General features: G+C 38.5%; 2 protein-coding genes across 4 annotated transcripts in view; both read left to right on the top strand.

Moving 5' to 3' along the window:
• The first annotated feature begins 1,184 nt into the window (after window positions 1–1,184).
• spmip4 (sperm microtubule inner protein 4) lies at window positions 1,185–5,239 on the top strand. The gene is given in 8 exon segments (XM_084725674.1): window positions 1,185–1,285; window positions 1,392–1,451; window positions 1,560–1,589; window positions 1,724–1,914; window positions 2,001–2,089; window positions 2,175–2,349; window positions 4,148–4,236; window positions 4,319–5,239. Coding segments are annotated over 8 exon segments (1,656 nt in total).
• Window positions 5,240–10,661: 5,422 nt separating this feature from the next.
• Window positions 10,662–17,114, top strand: part of osbpl3b (oxysterol binding protein-like 3b) — a 52,253-nt gene continuing 45,800 nt past the window's right edge. For 2 of the 3 annotated variants that reach the window (XM_084726541.1, XM_084726542.1), the window contains exon 1: window positions 10,662–10,852. The gene's annotated coding sequence lies outside the window, so the exon portion shown is untranslated. The remainder of the gene's footprint in view (window positions 10,853–17,114) is intronic. The other variant, XM_084726543.1, reaches the window with a different exon arrangement.

Genomic DNA, 17,114 nt, shown 5'->3' on the forward strand with positions numbered 1-17,114 from the left:
AATTGTGTGATGTTGTTCTAGTCTTTTGTCTTTGGTCTTACAGAGACTTTTTAAGCTACACCTCTGCTCACACACTATGCGCCATGGGCTGGGTTGGGTGTCACTCACTCTGATCCTATTGTTTATTGTAACACCGTCACTCCGGCTGTCCCAGGAATCCAAACCCACCTCACTGGTTGCCAGCGAAGACGAGGGAGTCCTGTTCCGTCAATGAAAGTTTCAACTTTTATCCTTTGGTACTAAAAAAGGCTGCTTCTCATATCTGCACCAGGAGAATAAAATAGTTATCCAGAATACTTTTTTCTGTCATTCAAAGAATTCAAAAGACTGATAAAGGCAACTCTTCTGCATCCCATTGGTTTTCTCTGTGCCATTTCCCAGGTAAGTGAATATGACTGTTTCATGATTTTTGTTTCATTAACTGTTGTGTGATTGCTGTATTTTATAATCATCAATGGTTATTGAAATAGAATAAAATAGAAGCTAGATGTCACATAGTCAGTCTTGTGGTTTCATGTCATGTTTAGAAACATTCATGCTTGCCATTTTATCTAGCCCATTATTTACACTAAAACGCTATATACTTATATTTGTGTGAACATACCATTCATTTTATGAGCCAAGTTGAATCTGGTGTAAATTTTCTCCTGATTGGTGTTGTACAAAATTATAACAAATTATAATTACAAAAAAAGTCACATGGCAGCAAAAAATGCCACTTAATTGTGTCCACAAAAAGTGCAAGGGCAAAGGTCATACATGAACTAAAATAAATAAATAAATAAATAAATAATAAATACCCAACTATTCCCACCCAAAATTGATTGTAATATCATTAGAGGCCTTGACAAAAATGGTAAAACAGTAATTTAACTACTTGAGTCACTATGCAATAATCAACGTAGTTGAACTACTAACAAGAGACTTCAAAATATTAACTATTAGTTTAATGACATGTAGTTCACTACTCACCAACACTGTAAATTACTGTGAATTAACACTCATTAGAAAACAATGAGACAGAACAACAGCACTGAATAGCAAACATAACAAGGTCATACCAGATTTTGCTTAATTCTCTGTATTTTTGTCCTCATGTAAAATACATCCATAGTGTTTCATCCTCCGCTCACCCTCCTTTATTCTCAGAGTTGGAGAGTAAGAGTCAGAGCTCCAGCCGCCAGATGGAGCCTAAGTCTTCACGAAACCACGACACCCCGTCTGATTTAAATGGACATTATCACTTTGGTTGTGGAGGAAACATCATATCTGAGTGAGTGTAAAAGTATTCTGCATAGGAAGTCATTGATAGCTGCAGCATTAAACTTAAATTATGTCAAACATAGCCTAATTTACATATTGTTGTTTTGCCTTCATGTGCATATCATCAGTCAACAACACTATAACAACACAGGCAGAAATAAAAGCAAAGTTCGTCTCAATGACCAGCTGTGAGTAGCCTATATATTAACAATGAACAAATTCACTGAAATCCTTATAAACATGTTTTCCTCGGTGATGACACAGAACAATAACATACATTTTGTTTCTTCTGTCAGCATACCAAAACCAACTGATATTAATATGGTGTAAGTATTTTCTGCAAAAATGTTTTCTCCAGATACATGAACAGATGATAGGCTGATTCCCTTTTTGCATATCTCACTTGTATTTGTGTTTTTTTTTTTTTTGTGTGTCTTTAATTTTCTGGTATCTCTAATAGGGAGAAAATGATAAAGATTGCAACTCCAAAACAGCATCCCTATTCATCCCACATCTCCAAGTTTGCAATGTTCCCATCCTACAGCTCTCCAGACGACCCCGAAACAGGGGTGAGAGCAGCCTCCCAACCTTTCCTTAACCCCCTGATCCCAAACAGAGCACCAGACGTCACTCTGCTGAGCAAAACTAAGGGTAAGAAGGCAACATGCTGTGTGGTAAGAGGGAAGGGTAGAATAGATGTTTACAGAGCGGTTTATAATGTCCTCATTTCTGCACAGGAAGTCCATATAGACATGAGATCTTAGAGTCACCCATGAAAACCAGGAAGAAAGCTGTTACGTGGGCTGGAGAACACGGCTTCTTGGATGTGAGTAATGAAATACTGCGGCTTCATGTTATCATGGAGGTTGTCCAGTACATGAAATAACTGTTCTGATAACACCTTCCTCCAGCATACAAAGCCACTGAAGGGAGGGAATCAGGTTTTCTACCCCACTCCTCCAAAGACAGTGCTGCCCAACCCTAAACTTCGTGACTGGGATTTGACGTTATCTGAGCGGACGAGTAACATGCTGAGAAATTTGGAAAGGACTCACTGGATCACTTCTTACCAAATGCAATACACAGGTAAAGAAGTATAGTGACGTGACAATATATCAAATATGTACCAGACTGTGAAATATGTACCACAATCTTTAAGAATTGTATAATTTTTATTTTCTTTTATAAAAGGACTGCTACTGACTGCTGCATTGTTTTTGTTTTGCAATTATAATTCAAACATTCATTGTCAAAGACATTTTATGCCAACTGTTTTGTGAATGTGTAGGTCATAGCTGGCTACTTTTATTTTATTTTATTGAAGAGGAAAAGAAGAAGCACTTTAAATTAAAAGGAAAAACAAATTTTATAGTGCAATAACAAAGCAGAAATGTTTAATCATATGACCACTTCCATTAATCTAATTTAAAATCATTTACAGAGACAAGAGTCTGAGCTTCATCAGATGATCATTCCAGAACCAGGGACTATAGTTAGGGACTAGACAAACATTATATAAAACAAGACTTTCCACCAACATAATTACATGTAATATTTACCTTGGACCATTCACTTGGTTTACAAAAGGTTTCTACATGCAATGCTGACTGTGCATCATATTATAGTTTAACTTTATATAACACTTTGCTGTAGTTTCTGTTCAGATACAGACTAAAGTGAAGCTAAGCAACAGTTTGGGGAAACAATGACATTTGCTTTAGAGACATAATGTTCTCATTAGGAACTCCAGTTACTAATATCCAAGCAAACAAAATGTGTTGTGTTATATACATTTCTTTGAATTGCCATATTGGTCCTATTAGCTGCTAGCTATTATGTAAAGGAGACCGCGCAGTTAGTGGGTCAATACTGCAAAATAAATCCCAACGGGGTGGTGCAGCACTTGAATCAATTTATTTTGCCATAATGACCTGTTCACTATACATTATCTCACTCATTCAATGGCTATGTCCTTTAAAAAATAACAAAATGACACAAAATATTACTTTACATAAATATTTAATTGAATTGCCCCTGCACAGTCTCTGATTGCAAGAGTGTCCATAGCAACAGTCTGTTCTTCATAGCAAGTCTGTTATTCAGAAATAACAGACCTTGGGATACTATAAATGACCAATCAGAATTGAGTATTTAACAAGGCTATGTAATAAAAAGGGAATAATATAGACCTGACACAAAGACAGGACTATTGTTCTCTTCATATGGCAAAGCACACCTTCATGAACTATGGCACACATGAAAGTTGCCCCTATTACAAGGAAAGGGTAAAATAAATTACAATTCATCCCCCGTTTTCCCCATATCCCCTAACCGAAAGGAAAAATTACAACCCCAAACCTCCTGTAAGAAACAACCATTGTAGTAAAATGTTATCTTAATTCATCTCAAAACATTAGGCCTATTAGTTATGTAATTAATGTAATCTGAAGAAAGACAATTATTTTCGTGAAGTTGCAGTTATTTACATATTATACAGAACAAAAATAATACTTTTGACAGAGTACATGAGTAAATCTGTCTGTCTCCTTCAAAATGAATGTCAGTTTGCCCCTACCTCCCAAGAGTGTGTATGTATATATTTACTGTATATATACAAAGTCATTAAGAATAAATTGACAAAGTCATGAAAAACTGATTTGCTAAAATGAAGCTGTGAAATATGACAAAAAAGTATACTTCTGGTGTCTGTGTACTCCAAATGGGAGGATTAAGGAAGAACACAGACTACATTTTGCTGACAGAAGAGCCTGTGCCAACAATCACTTTGCAAAGTAATACATATTGCAGAAAGGGGAAATGCATGATTTTAAAATCAATAATAATATTATAATATTATCTCATATTTGAAATTTGTTTCTCTTAGGATCAGGGCCAGCAAATCCTTTAGAGACTGATGACTTCAAGGAAAAATTGAGTGACTTCACTAGGACGAATTCACATTCTGCACCATTGGTAAAATCCTTGACAACATTGTACCTTTTGTACAACATTTACAGTGTGCAACACTAATCCTAATGAGGTTGTTTCCCTACAGAGAGAAAAGTCCTTCCCTGTCTTTGTTCCCTCGAAACCAAGAAAGGGATTGCGAAGAAGACAGGGGAGCAGTGTGGGGAGGAGCACCTGCAGTCCCATTGCTGCCGAACTCCTAAATCCATCTCCATCTCCAGACCAAGGCAATGTTTCCGCTACTATAAACCTACACAGACCACAGGAGATCACAGCTAAGCATAATGAGGCACCAGATCCAAACCAAAGGGGGCAGAGTCAATCAAAGTACAGTTCAGGCGCCACAGAATCACAGGGCTTTGAGCTGTCCCAGGAGGTCTCACACACACAACTAACTGAGAGCAAAAGCTCTGCATGTGAGGGCAGGGAGAGAGAAAACTGCAGAGTTCAGTTTGATGAAAGTCTCGTGCAAGTATCTGTGTCACAGAGCAGCCAAGAGACGAACGCTGCCCGGATCACAGACACAGAGCGACCCGTGGACCTGCACAACCGCCCACTCTCCCAGGGAGAGGCAGAGGCCAACGGAAAGAAAAGCCTGATCGAGCTGCGTGGAAAGGATGAAGCAAGCAGCAAAAAGGAGTATTTTAAAGCTGTAAGAAAAGTATCCAGCCTTGGTCAGTCAGATGTAGCCAAAGACCTGTCAGGTATTGAATCATATCCAGAGTTATTATCAAAGGCAGCCTCAGAGGAGGGGTTAGAGATACTGCCATGTAGCATCTCTAACCCCTGCATCCTGCCAAGGCCTTCTGTCCTGCCGGGCATTTGCCCAGTGGACAGAGAAGGTGCAGCTCTCAGCCTCCTGGATGTTCAAAATTCATTCAGTAAGACGGCGGCTCATCACAACTTTAACAACTCCATCACACATGCTGCTGTGAACCTGAGGGACAATGTAGTCACAGGGAGAAAACACGACTTCTATGGGATCAACTGTTACTACCTCCATGGATAGCCACCTGGACATGAATTAACATCCAGGAAACATGCTGTAATAGCCGTAATCATTTAATACCTAATTGTAAAATTTAACCACCACTGAATATTTAAACACCATTGAGTTTATAGCACTGGAAATATTTTACTGTTAATATAAATGCATGAGCTTTGAATTTTCCTTGAAAAAATGGTGACGTTTCCAAAACTTAATTTTAAGCTTTAGGGATGACAAATTTGGCTAGAAAATTCAGGTGTCTAATACTAAAAACTGGTCTGAAAATCAGGTTGCTCTAGATCTGCAGCAGTTAGGTTATTATTCAGTTAGTTATTACAAAGAAAATCAGTTGCCAGCTAGTTTGCTAATCGATTCATTGTCTTTAAAACATTTACTGCATCCAGACCCTTAAATGTGAGGATTTGTTGCTTTTCTTTGTAATTTATGATAGTCAAGAAAGTGTCTTCAGGTTTTGGACTGTTGGTTGGACAAAATAAGCAATCTGAAGATGACACTTTGGGCTCTGGAAAACTGTGATGAGCATTTATCACAGTTTTTCCACATTTTATAGACTAATCGATTCATCAGTTGAGACTGAAAATAATCGTCAGATTAATCAAGTTAGCTGAAGGTGTAGATTGGTCAAAATTAAAACTATCAATGCTGCTACTACTGGCTACCAATAATAAGCAATCAAGCCTAAAGGAACATTGCAAAAAATGAGGTCAAACACATATATCTACACTGCAAATGTTAAAAAAAAGATGGACTCAATGGTGGGGAGCTTTTTCTCTACACTGTGTACAGACTCAGACTTTCATTCCTTCATGTCCACATCAATGTACACATCAGTCAAAATCAACACAGTAACAGCCAGGACAACAGAATTTAACCAACTTCCCCTGGCGAGCCCTGCTGCACCTCAGTGCTTTGTACCTGCACCAAGAGGGCAGTAAGAACAGATGGTGGTTGAGTGGGTCTGTGATGTCCTGTGCTATGCATACGCATGTGATAATCTTACTGTTTAGTTCTGTGAGGTTGGGTGTGTGGAGACTGATTATTCTGCCAGTGGTATTGGTTATGCATGTGAGTTTGAACCAGTTAATACAGACAACATGTTGAAGATGCAGGTGGAAAAGTACAGTAGGATGGGCTGAATGATGTTCTGGTTCAGCAGAGGAGGTGGGAGTTCTTTACACTTGCAGCTGACTGATAGTCTGTTTTTTGAATGTCATTAGTGTGTTGTTGAAAGCTGAGTCCAGTCCAGTGTCTAAAACCCGAAAACACAGAGGAAACTGATCAGGAATCAATAAAGGAATTGATACAGAATCAGACAAAAATGATAATGGCATGTACAGAAGTACATTAAAATCATTATACAACCCAGCTATGTGGTGATAAGTAAACCTCTTGACCTGAATCCTGAATCTTGAGCAAAATCTCATCAATCCCCACCCCTAGTACTGTCAGTCATGTCATCCAAGTGTCTAATCTGCTTAAATTACAAGAGGAGGAAGGATCCTTGGTAGCACGGATGTTGAAGTTTTCATTTTGGATTTTGCTTTTAATTTTTAGATCAGAGTCAGAGCAACTTCCACCTTCTGAACTGAATATTAACCTTGAAAGAACCTAGAAAATTCAGCATAAATTCAGATGACAGATGGTTTTCAGAGTAAAATATTTGAATGCTATAAATTCAGAGGTGTTTCAACGTTACCTTTACAGTCGTGGTTAAATTCCTCAATAACATATTCGGTGCCTTCCGACTCAGATTAGCACAGCTATAATTTGCTCCCATCACATTCACACCAAAAAGTGGCCAGCACAAAACAAAGAGTGACTATAGAGGCTGTGATATTTCTCACATGTTCACAATAAAATAATTGGATCTTGAAATACTCTGATTCATAATTTCTTTCAAGCAGCTTTACAGACTGTTTATTTCACTCAGTACTTGCTCAGTATTTCATTAAACAGTTAAACCAGTTTGGTAGCATTGTTAATTTGCTCTTTGGTTCTATGCAATATTAATTAGAGCTCAGGATGTATTATACAACAATGGTCTTATATAACGCTCCCATAAGCCATGGCTGATTGTAAGGGCAAAATAAAAGAAACAGCCTTCAAAGCCAACTTCCGTGAGTTCAGCCTGCCTGTACAGTCAGTCCACACAGGGGGAATATTCAGCGCCAGTAAAGTCATAATGCAGCGCAGATGAATACCTTGGTCTTGACTGTAACCTCTCATTTTACAGAGCGGAAAATTTGTATGACGATGATTTTTTTTCACCAAAAATGCGACAGACTTCACCACGGATCCATTGTGTTGTTTGTGTTATGGAATCCAGCTCTGTGTATTATTGTGGGTGCTGCAGTGACCTTCCAGCTCACCAGTGTGAAATGAAAACATGCCTTTTCACACATATTCTGCTGCAGTCAGGCTGAGTCGCTCTGAAAGGTTTTTAAGTCCTTGAGCAACAAGCTTGCAGCCTTGAGTGATATAACAGCTTCTCATTCAGACTTTCAGAAAAAAAAAAACCCAATGATAATGCCTCTCGCAGCAACATGGACCTGGACAATTTTCTTGTGAATATTGTGTATTTATTGTAGACAGTGTGAGGAGACTTCTCAGAGGCAACCAAGATAAGACATTTTTGTTGCTGTAATTGCCGTTTCTGTTGTTATTTGTGCAACAAACCTGCAATTATGAAACATTTGTTGCATTCAAGGTCATATAATATTTCAAACCAATTAATCAATGATGAAGATAATGATTAACTGCAGCCCTAAAAACACTATATTAGGTTAAACAATTACAGCATGTTTTATACGGAGGTAATCCAAAAGTAAGGGAAAGTAATCAAGTTATATTACTTTAATATTGTGATACTCCGATTATGTTGCTGACTACATTAAAAGTAAGTCTCTAAGCCCCGTAGATACGTCTGCAGAAAGAAAATAGTTCCTACATGAAACTGGAGAAAGAAACATGGCCATTAAACTGATTTTTTGGTGCCATGAGCACCACAAGTTGAGGGTCATTTAGTTACATTATATTGGAGAGAAGACAGGTATTTTCAAAACTGCAGCTCGCACCAGAACTATCTAGATATATAAATAGTACAGGAGATGAGAGGGGGAAAAAATGGGCTTTGGATTTTAAACATTTAAACAGCTGTACTTTTTCCATTTTTGATGTACATTTCTGTACATGGCTGGAGATGCAGAAAATATTTTGCTGCTCTGTATGAGTGGCGTCTTTAAAAACTGTGCCAAATGCTGTGATGAGCACAGCCACTCATGCTAACAGCCATTCACACTCACCTACACAGATTTCATCTCATTTCATCTGCAGTCAGCCACACCAAAACAATTCACATTACACAGTTTGCTTAATATGAATCATATTGCTTTGCTCTTATACTCACACTGTTTAAACGGAGTGCACATATTCTCACACTGTGGGGTTTGTCTTTGAGTTACTGTGGTTGTTGGTGGGAGGTTCTCTTCCTGGTGGAGCTCAAGGTGTGTGTGAGGGCTGAACTCATCAGACCAAACCATGTGCTGCCAAGTCAGAGGGGGGGATCAGGCCTTAGTTAGTTTTAGACCTGCATTAGTTGGAGTTGGCATCAATCTTATTCTCCCATTGTGTGTTATTTGGTTTGGCCTAGTCACTACATATGTTCACTGCTGACTCCATAACACCTTGGTCACAGAGACAGCTGCTCCATGAAAGAGGCTTTTAATGGACTCACAGGTACGTTCAAGAATTAATTAATGAACTGTATGAAATATTTTTTTAGTTTTTAATGTTTGAAGTGACAAATGGAGGCTAACCCCTTTTACTTGCCTTGTTTAGCTCTCCTAAATATCACTGTCATCTCCAACATGGAGGCCAGGCTCAGATCATCACTCCACAATCGTTCAGAACTTTTCTCTTTCATAGCAACTGACACAAGGTAGGCACTATTTTTGATGTCAGTGAAACAGGCGGGGTTATAAAAGACATTAAGGCAAATAATTATTGGTTAAAATTAGATTCCAGTCCTTATGTGGAGGCTTTAATCTGTTTTTTTCCTACTTTCCCCTCAGTTTCATTTAATTATCTGCCTATCTACCAATGGATGGGCGCCCTCATCGTCGCTGTGTAGCTTAAAGGCTGCAGTTGTTTATTTATTAATTTTTTTAACCCAAAATGTCAAAGGTCAAGCACACTGTGAGACCACAGCTCTCTATCAGTCTACTGTACTCCTCTGTAAAGAGTTAGTAAAAGATTTAGCTATTGTTGAAGGACGTGACCGTGGTGTGGCATCAGGTTTTGATTGCAATAACTTTAGTCTAAATGGTGTCGACTCAAAATTCTTTTATGACTGTTTCTCAGTTTTATCAAAATCCTATTTTCCCCATGTTGGGCCAACTGTCCTGAAAGTGAGGATCATCTACAGACTTCACTGATCCAAATTTCACTCTATATTTTTCAAAATATGAAAAGTAAATCAACATCTGTATCTTTGTATGGTTTTTTAATGCTATTAATATGGCAGTTTTTGATCATTCTTTTAAAAGTTTTTAAATAAACTAAACAAAGTTTTAGTGACATAATCTTTTACTTTTACTCTTTTTTATAAACTTGAATCTTTGAGAAAACCCCCCAACAATTGCATTTCAAAAATTGATTGAATTAATGAAATACATGTTTTTGAGGGGTGGTGGACAGGTCTTAAAACTCAAAGATTCAAATTTATCTAAGGAAGAAAAGTATTTAAAATTTATGTTAAGTCAACAGGAAAAAATGGTTTATTCCATTAAATTACTGTGTGTTTTTGTTGTTTGTTTTTTGCAGTGCATTTACTCATTCATTCAGCATGTTAATCTTTTTACTCTCAGAAACTGTTTGCAAAAGATGCTCTGCTTCTTCGAATATATAGTGTATTTCCCATTATGCCATTAGCACGACTGAGAAGCTGTGATTCAGCCATGTGTCCAGCAGGTGGCAGTATATAATCATTTATTTCCAGCCCTAATTTTTTTTTCATTCATCACTGGACTTCACTTCGTTCGATAGAGGTTATCGAATTTGATTTGATGATTTCAGCTTCATTTTTTCTATCTAATACAGCAGCTAGAAACAAAAAAGAGTAATTCCACTCCTTATCTGCACGTGGACATGTAAGTTTAAGATTAGGCTAAATTGCATCTGAAATTAAACAGTAATCAAAAGACTAGAATTAAATGACTGACAATGTGATGAGACCGTAGCTGCTCTGTGTCCTTGCGTTTGGGGTCCTCCTCACCGCGTCATGGAAAAGATGCTGTCAATGACACAAGCCCCGCCCCTCTGGGGGTGACGCTTAGCTGTGCTCTGCGTTTTAATTGGAGTTTGTCTTCAGTCAGTCACGCGCCACCGCCCCTCCTGCTCCTCCTCCATACAGCGGTGGAGAAACTGATGCTTTTCAGCGCGGATGGTGCATGTGTGTGCATGTCAGGACGCAGGGGACAGGCAGTCTGTCTGAGGCTGTAGTTGGAGCGTCTCCTCATCTGTTTGCTCTGCTTTGGGTGAGATAAACAAACCGACTGTTTCCTCCAACATCTCCGCCCTTCATCACCTGGAACTCACATCTGCAACTCTGTCAAGGTGAGTGCGTTTTTTTTTTCACCCGGCAGGTAAAATTCTAGATTTACTAGATAGTTTAATTTCTTTCTGTTTTAATGTCGTGTCTCTACCTGGAAATCATGTCAGCTGAATAAGTCATTTAAAAGTTGCACTGCAGTGTTCTTGCTCTTGAAACGTTTTGCTTTAGTTAACCAGAGTGCTCACTTAAAAAGCTTTTCAGTGAAACAAGCCAACCTTGAACTATATTTACCATCACATGACTTTGCACACTTGGTTAAACTCACATGAAGGGTTTACCAAGCAGGTATGATTAGAGTATGCGATTCAAATAGGTCCTTTCAGTCTCCATGGTAACTCTTCCTCTTCCCTTTCACAGGTAAATACAAGTTGTAGAGGATAAGTCCAGTGTTTCCATTTAAGCATGATATATACAGGACGTCTGCGCAGTAACAGGAGCAAGCTTTCAGTGTAAACCTGCAGTCACAAGCCAAAACTATGAATAATGTGCCTTTTTGAGTGGCTGCATCTCTCATGCTGAGTGGATGTAGGTGTGTGTGATGATGACAGTGAGTGCAGATAGCATCCATTTTCAGATTTAATCAGCATCTCGTACTCACTACACATTGTCTGGGTCAAAAAAACAGGAATATGGAGGATTTTACAGTATTTCTTTTACCATGTTATCAGCACACACCTTGATAATTACAATTACAAATACAAGTCTGTGTAAATCCACCATAATAATAGTGATTATCGTGCTGAATATGGAGCTTGTGGTAAATGTTAATCCTAAAAAGTCTGGGTGAGTCAAAGCTATTTTGTTTGATAAAATGTTACTGCAGCTGTAAAGTTTTGGACTTGCACAGTGTTATCTCGGCTCCTGTGGGTGTTGTGCCAATAGTACAACAGAGGACTCTTTTCAGGTGCTGCTTGGGCTGTGCCTGTGTGTGTGTGTGTGTGTGTGTGTGTGTGTGTGTGTGTGTGTGTGTGTGTGTGTGTGTGTGTGTGTGTGTGTGTTGGAACGTGTGAAGCTCAAGAAGGGAGAGTTTCTGTGCCTGTCTGTGGCCTGCGGTGGAGTAAAGATGGTGGAAGGTGCCCACATCCTGCCTCAGAATGGTATACAGGTTAAAAACAAAATTACATACAGTGGAAAAAGTAAAAAAACAAAAAAAAGATGACTCATTTTCAAGACTGGAGACTAGAGCTGCAACAACTAGGCGATTAATGAATTAGTTGTCAGCGATTAAATTAATGACCAACTATTTTGCAAATTTTTTTATTTGTTTTGCATCCACTTTAAGAAAAACTGTCAAAATTATTTCATCAGCTTCTCAAATGTGAATATTTTCTTCTTTACTCCTCTGTAACAGTTAACGGAATATCTTCAGGGTGTGGACCAAAAACACATTTGAGGACATCAACTTGGGCTTTGGAACACAGTGATCAACATTTTTCAGAATTTTCTGACATTTTATCAGTCCCCAAAGGTTTAAGTTCTGCACTTTGGGACAACTAAAAGTATGAAGTGCTTTTAAAACAAGTAAAAGAATTTTAAATTCAATATGGAAACTGGCAGGTGACTAATTTCAAGACTTAAAAACAGGTGCGATGTGTTCTCTTCTGTTCCCGGTAAGCACACAGGCTGCAGAGTTCTGGATGCGCTGTAGCTGATTTATGACATTTTTGTGTCGACCAGAGGGTGGATAATTGCAGTCAAAATGTGTGAATCTGCATTTAATCTTCTCAAATATTTTTGAGATGATTAAATGCAGATTTTCTGACAAACCCCATATGAGCTTTAAAATTCAGGTCTGTGTCAAAAAACCACACCGAGGTTTCTTGATTGATGGTTTGGATTAAGTCCAAGGAAATTTTGCAACCAGTTTCTCTCTCTTAGCTTTGGAACCTATGATTAAAATTGAAGTTTTATCCTTTTATGGACACAACAAATTGATAAATCAAGAAGACAGATTGGTCGATGATGGCAATAATCATTAATCAGAGCCCTACTGGAGACTTTAAATGTTAAAACGAACTTTCCTAAAATTCAGGACGTAGACTACTTTTTTGTTTCCACCGTCATGGCTGAGTGGACTGTTTGGTGGTTGAAATGTTTACTCCTGCCCCTCTTGCAGTTTTTTTTTTCCTACCACACCCAGCCAGGTCAGTCAAACACAGGGAGACTGTAAAGGAGAGGAATCGGGAGAATCTGTGGAATGCAGCAGCAGCAGAAGGAAAAAAAACATTTTGGTTTGTTCAAGATGTGTATTTAAAACAGCAGTGGGACTTTGCATTGCAGGAGAACAAATCCACTGTATTTTCAGTTCCCCACGGCAACAAGCTGAATCTCTGAATAAATGAGCACAACGTGTAATCTAGATTCCACTGTGAACATCTATCATGTGTGTTTGTCCTGAGTCTACGCATTAGATGGAGTGTTTCTGCAGTTTTTCAGGTCACCTGCTGTGTGTTGTGTCATATTGCACGTATAGCCGGTCAAATGCATTGATATTTACCAATCAATAATTCTGTTGCATTGATTAACACCATTGAGATCATAGGGGATGTATTCTAGAGTAGTAAAAGTATAAGTAAATGCCACCTTATTGTTATTTATTTATTTGAACCGCGCTATTTGGAAAGTAAAACAGTAGAAATTACAATCAGTGAAATTGGCAGTTAAACCTTGGATTGAAATTGTCTCAGCTGTTCTCCCCCTGTGTGTTATTTGGTTTGGCCTAGTCACTATATATGTTCACTGCTGCTATGTGTTGCATTGTTTCATGGTCATGTCTAAAAAGAAAAATAATACTTTTTTTGAATATCCCCTGAACCACAAGTGAATAATGCAGGAAGCGGATAAATAGACCCAGTGCAGCAGCTGTTGTGAGCAACTCGTGCATGTGGCAGGTGTTTTTGCGTGGGCAGTGGGCCTCCATAAATAATTCATGTGGTTTCATATGTAAACAGGTAGATGTGGTCTTGGGCACGCAATAGAGGAACTGAAATTGTGGACCATGTCTGCTTTTTTTCTTACATTTCAGATTTAGTCTAATTTGTCTAAAAAAATGTTTGGTAAAAAAAAAAAATGCCAAAAGCTGTTTGTATATAGGGGAGAGCAGGGTGAGTTGTGGCATTTTTAAAGTGAGGGCATGACAGTAATGTCGCCAACTAACATATGTACATATATTTCAGGATGTGGTGCATCCTGGGAAGAATCACTTTGAATCTAAATGAACAGTTTTGAAAATATGATCTTCCGAAAAGTGGTCTGTTGGCTCAACTTGCCCCTGATGAGGAGTGAAGTGAGCTTATAATTGTTAATATGCTAGCTACAAGGTGGTGGTTGCCATTTCCTGGGTAAATAATTATCAATATTCTCCATTCCAGCTAGATTTTTTTTATATGGTCTGCAAACTCTGTTTCATTTTTTGGTCTCTGGTCTAAAATTCAAGAGGTCACATCATTTTGGTGAAAATATAAGAATGTAAATATAGAATTTAAGTTAACTTATACTTAATCATTGGGGACAAATTGAGCCAATGGTTCAACTTCCCCACCGGCCTTTTGGCTCAAATTATCCCATCTCCACCTTTTTAACAGAGTTGTGTCATCCAGCAGTTTAGCGATAACATCACGCTAACAGTGTAGCTTCATGATGTAACTTCCTAAAGCATTTTTTCAAACTTGCCTGTAATTATTGTAAACAATCATGACTCCTTGAACATAAAAAAAACACTTTGAGTAGCAAAAAACAGTTTCACATACTTAAATTTGGGTCTCTCATCACAGGGTGAGTAAAAATGGATGACTCCTCTGATCACATGACCAACTTCATCTGAAGCTGTCTAAAAACAACTTCTAAAAACAACTTCCCCACAGACTCAGTTCACGCCGCTCTCCCCTGCGGTAGAAGCAAGCACAAGAAGCAATGATATTACACTTGCATTAGATGAAAAGGATGATGAGTAACTGCCTTGATCTTACCTAATTTTATCTGTGTGATTGTTTCCGATCAAAGCGGCTTCTTGGACTGTCCTTTTTAGTGACAATTTTTTTTTAATCACGGGTTACTGTTCTTGTCTCCAGCCTCCTCCAGCTATCTGAAGGAGAGACTGAAAGAAGCTCAAAGGCTGATTTCATAACTGCTGTACAGGCTGCCAGATATCAGCATGAAATTTTAACGAGGGTGGCACCAGCAGATACTTTTAAGTTAAAAACAATGGCTCACTCCACGAGCAAAGACGTGTTTTCACTGAACTCTTCCATATAGCCTTGGCCTTTGGTTTGTAGGGCTGAATTATTCAAAACGTTCACCATCTTAAAGAATGGCAGCTCTCATGCACTTAAATAATGTAGGGCTTTGACCCTGAAAATAATGTTTTCAATTTATCTTTACTCATTTTTACATTTGCACAAATGGTAATTGGTGAGTCAGTTCTGGCTTGTAAATGTTGTTTCTCTAAGAATATGAGAATAATAAGAATATGATGCTAGCAGTCTTTGTCTTGTGTGTGTGTCTTTGTCAGAGTTTGACCAGTGGCCTCTGTGTTCAAATTCTGCCAATGTGGGAACAATTTTGTTTCCGTCTGCACAAGATCAGCTTAATTTCATCCCGGCTTGTTTTCACAACTGTCGCGGGATCATATTTTCGTGACACAGTTCTCTGAATTTGTACTGTAGTTTACAATAACGTTGTGCAGCATAATATGCAGAAACCTCCAGGGTCCCTGGTCCTCAGGTCTCATGTTCACCCAACCATGACATCCCTCATCAGCAGCAAATGCATTTATAGAGACATTTCACACAGTGTGTAAAGATGGCTTTCTGGGAGTTTCCCAACATTTTTAGTCGTGCTAGAGGCATGGAGGTTCTCAGGATGGCAATGTCTTTTGGTTAGCTGGTCCACCACTTTGATCCAGTGAACTCAACAATTATTGGGTGAATTGCTATGAATTTTTGTACTTTTTGTTCATGTCGCCCAGAGGATGAAACCTTCGCTGCATTTCATTAGCAGTTCAGTGTCCCCTCATTGACTTACCCTCAGCCCTTGGTATGACGTAACAGCTTATGTTGCACAGAGGCCACTTGGAGAGCAGAGGGCGGGGGAAGAGCAGGGGATTTTAATGAAACACACTCACCCTTTTCACATTCATTCACAAATTATCATGACTCGACTGCCAGTTGTAGCTTAATGTTATACTTCTTTTCAAAAATCATCAGAAATACCTGTATACTCATTTCAAAGAGGCAAAAGTGTCTTTTGCACTTGGTAATGAGCTGCATCCGTTTTTGATTGATAAATATCTGTTTGTGATCTATATCATGATTATGAAAACAATTATTGCTGCAGGCTTATAATATCTTGCATAATATATTTTTTCCGTGCATGAAATGTTGATTAATATGCATTGTCCCTGGTTAATAAATAAATAAACATATATATTTTTTCACCAATGCATGGTCCCTCCCTCAGCCCTCTGAGGGCTGATCTAAAGTTCATTTAAGTTTTTCAGACAAATGGAAAGACACTTATGATGGTGGTGGGGTTCCCCCAAGGGCAAACGCCGAGGGGAAGACAGCAAGGACATGTTGGACGACTAATGAAATGCAGCCAAAATAATTTTGATGACTTTTCATTTAGTACCATCACTAGGTCAGATTCTAATCTGCCCATTGCTTTGCTTTGTGACCAAATACCTGGAAAAGTACTTACATTTTCATCAGTTTCACCTGTACATTGTGTTACGCAGTGACGCAGTCCGCTCCACTTCTAGGTCCAGCAACAAGATTCAAGATTCAAGATGTTTGCAGTCACATGAGGTGTATACGTACAATCGTGTGAAAAACTTGAATGCTACTATAAAATAACAGTTAGTAAGTAACAGAATAACAAGCAAAAAATATAAAAATACACAATGATTAGATGTGTATTTTTAATAAAATGTACAAAACTGAAAAAAAGAGGCCAGTTTGATTTGTTTACCCTGATATTCTTACCCTAACTAGACTCACACACTCAGGACCTCTGCTTTGGCTTGAGAATCTGCAGCTTTCATTCACTGACAAACTCAAACCCACACTCTCACCATCGGTGCTCATTTACAGCCAGACCAACAACTTCACTGCTCACCTTTGTCTCCACTCAGCAACACTACTCAGACCAGTCAGTAGCCCGCAGTGTTTGTTTGCTTACCTTTATCATCAGAACTGAATCCAAAATAACCTCAGAGTCATTTCTCTTCTTTTTCTTTTACTAGTTAGTTCTGTAACTTTGTCAGCC

Source organism: Lutjanus erythropterus, chromosome 9 (genome assembly GCF_056507025.1).
Source record: "Lutjanus erythropterus isolate fLutEry1 chromosome 9, fLutEry1.hap2, whole genome shotgun sequence".
Classification (NCBI taxonomy): domain Eukaryota; kingdom Metazoa; phylum Chordata; class Actinopteri; order Lutjaniformes; family Lutjanidae; genus Lutjanus; species Lutjanus erythropterus.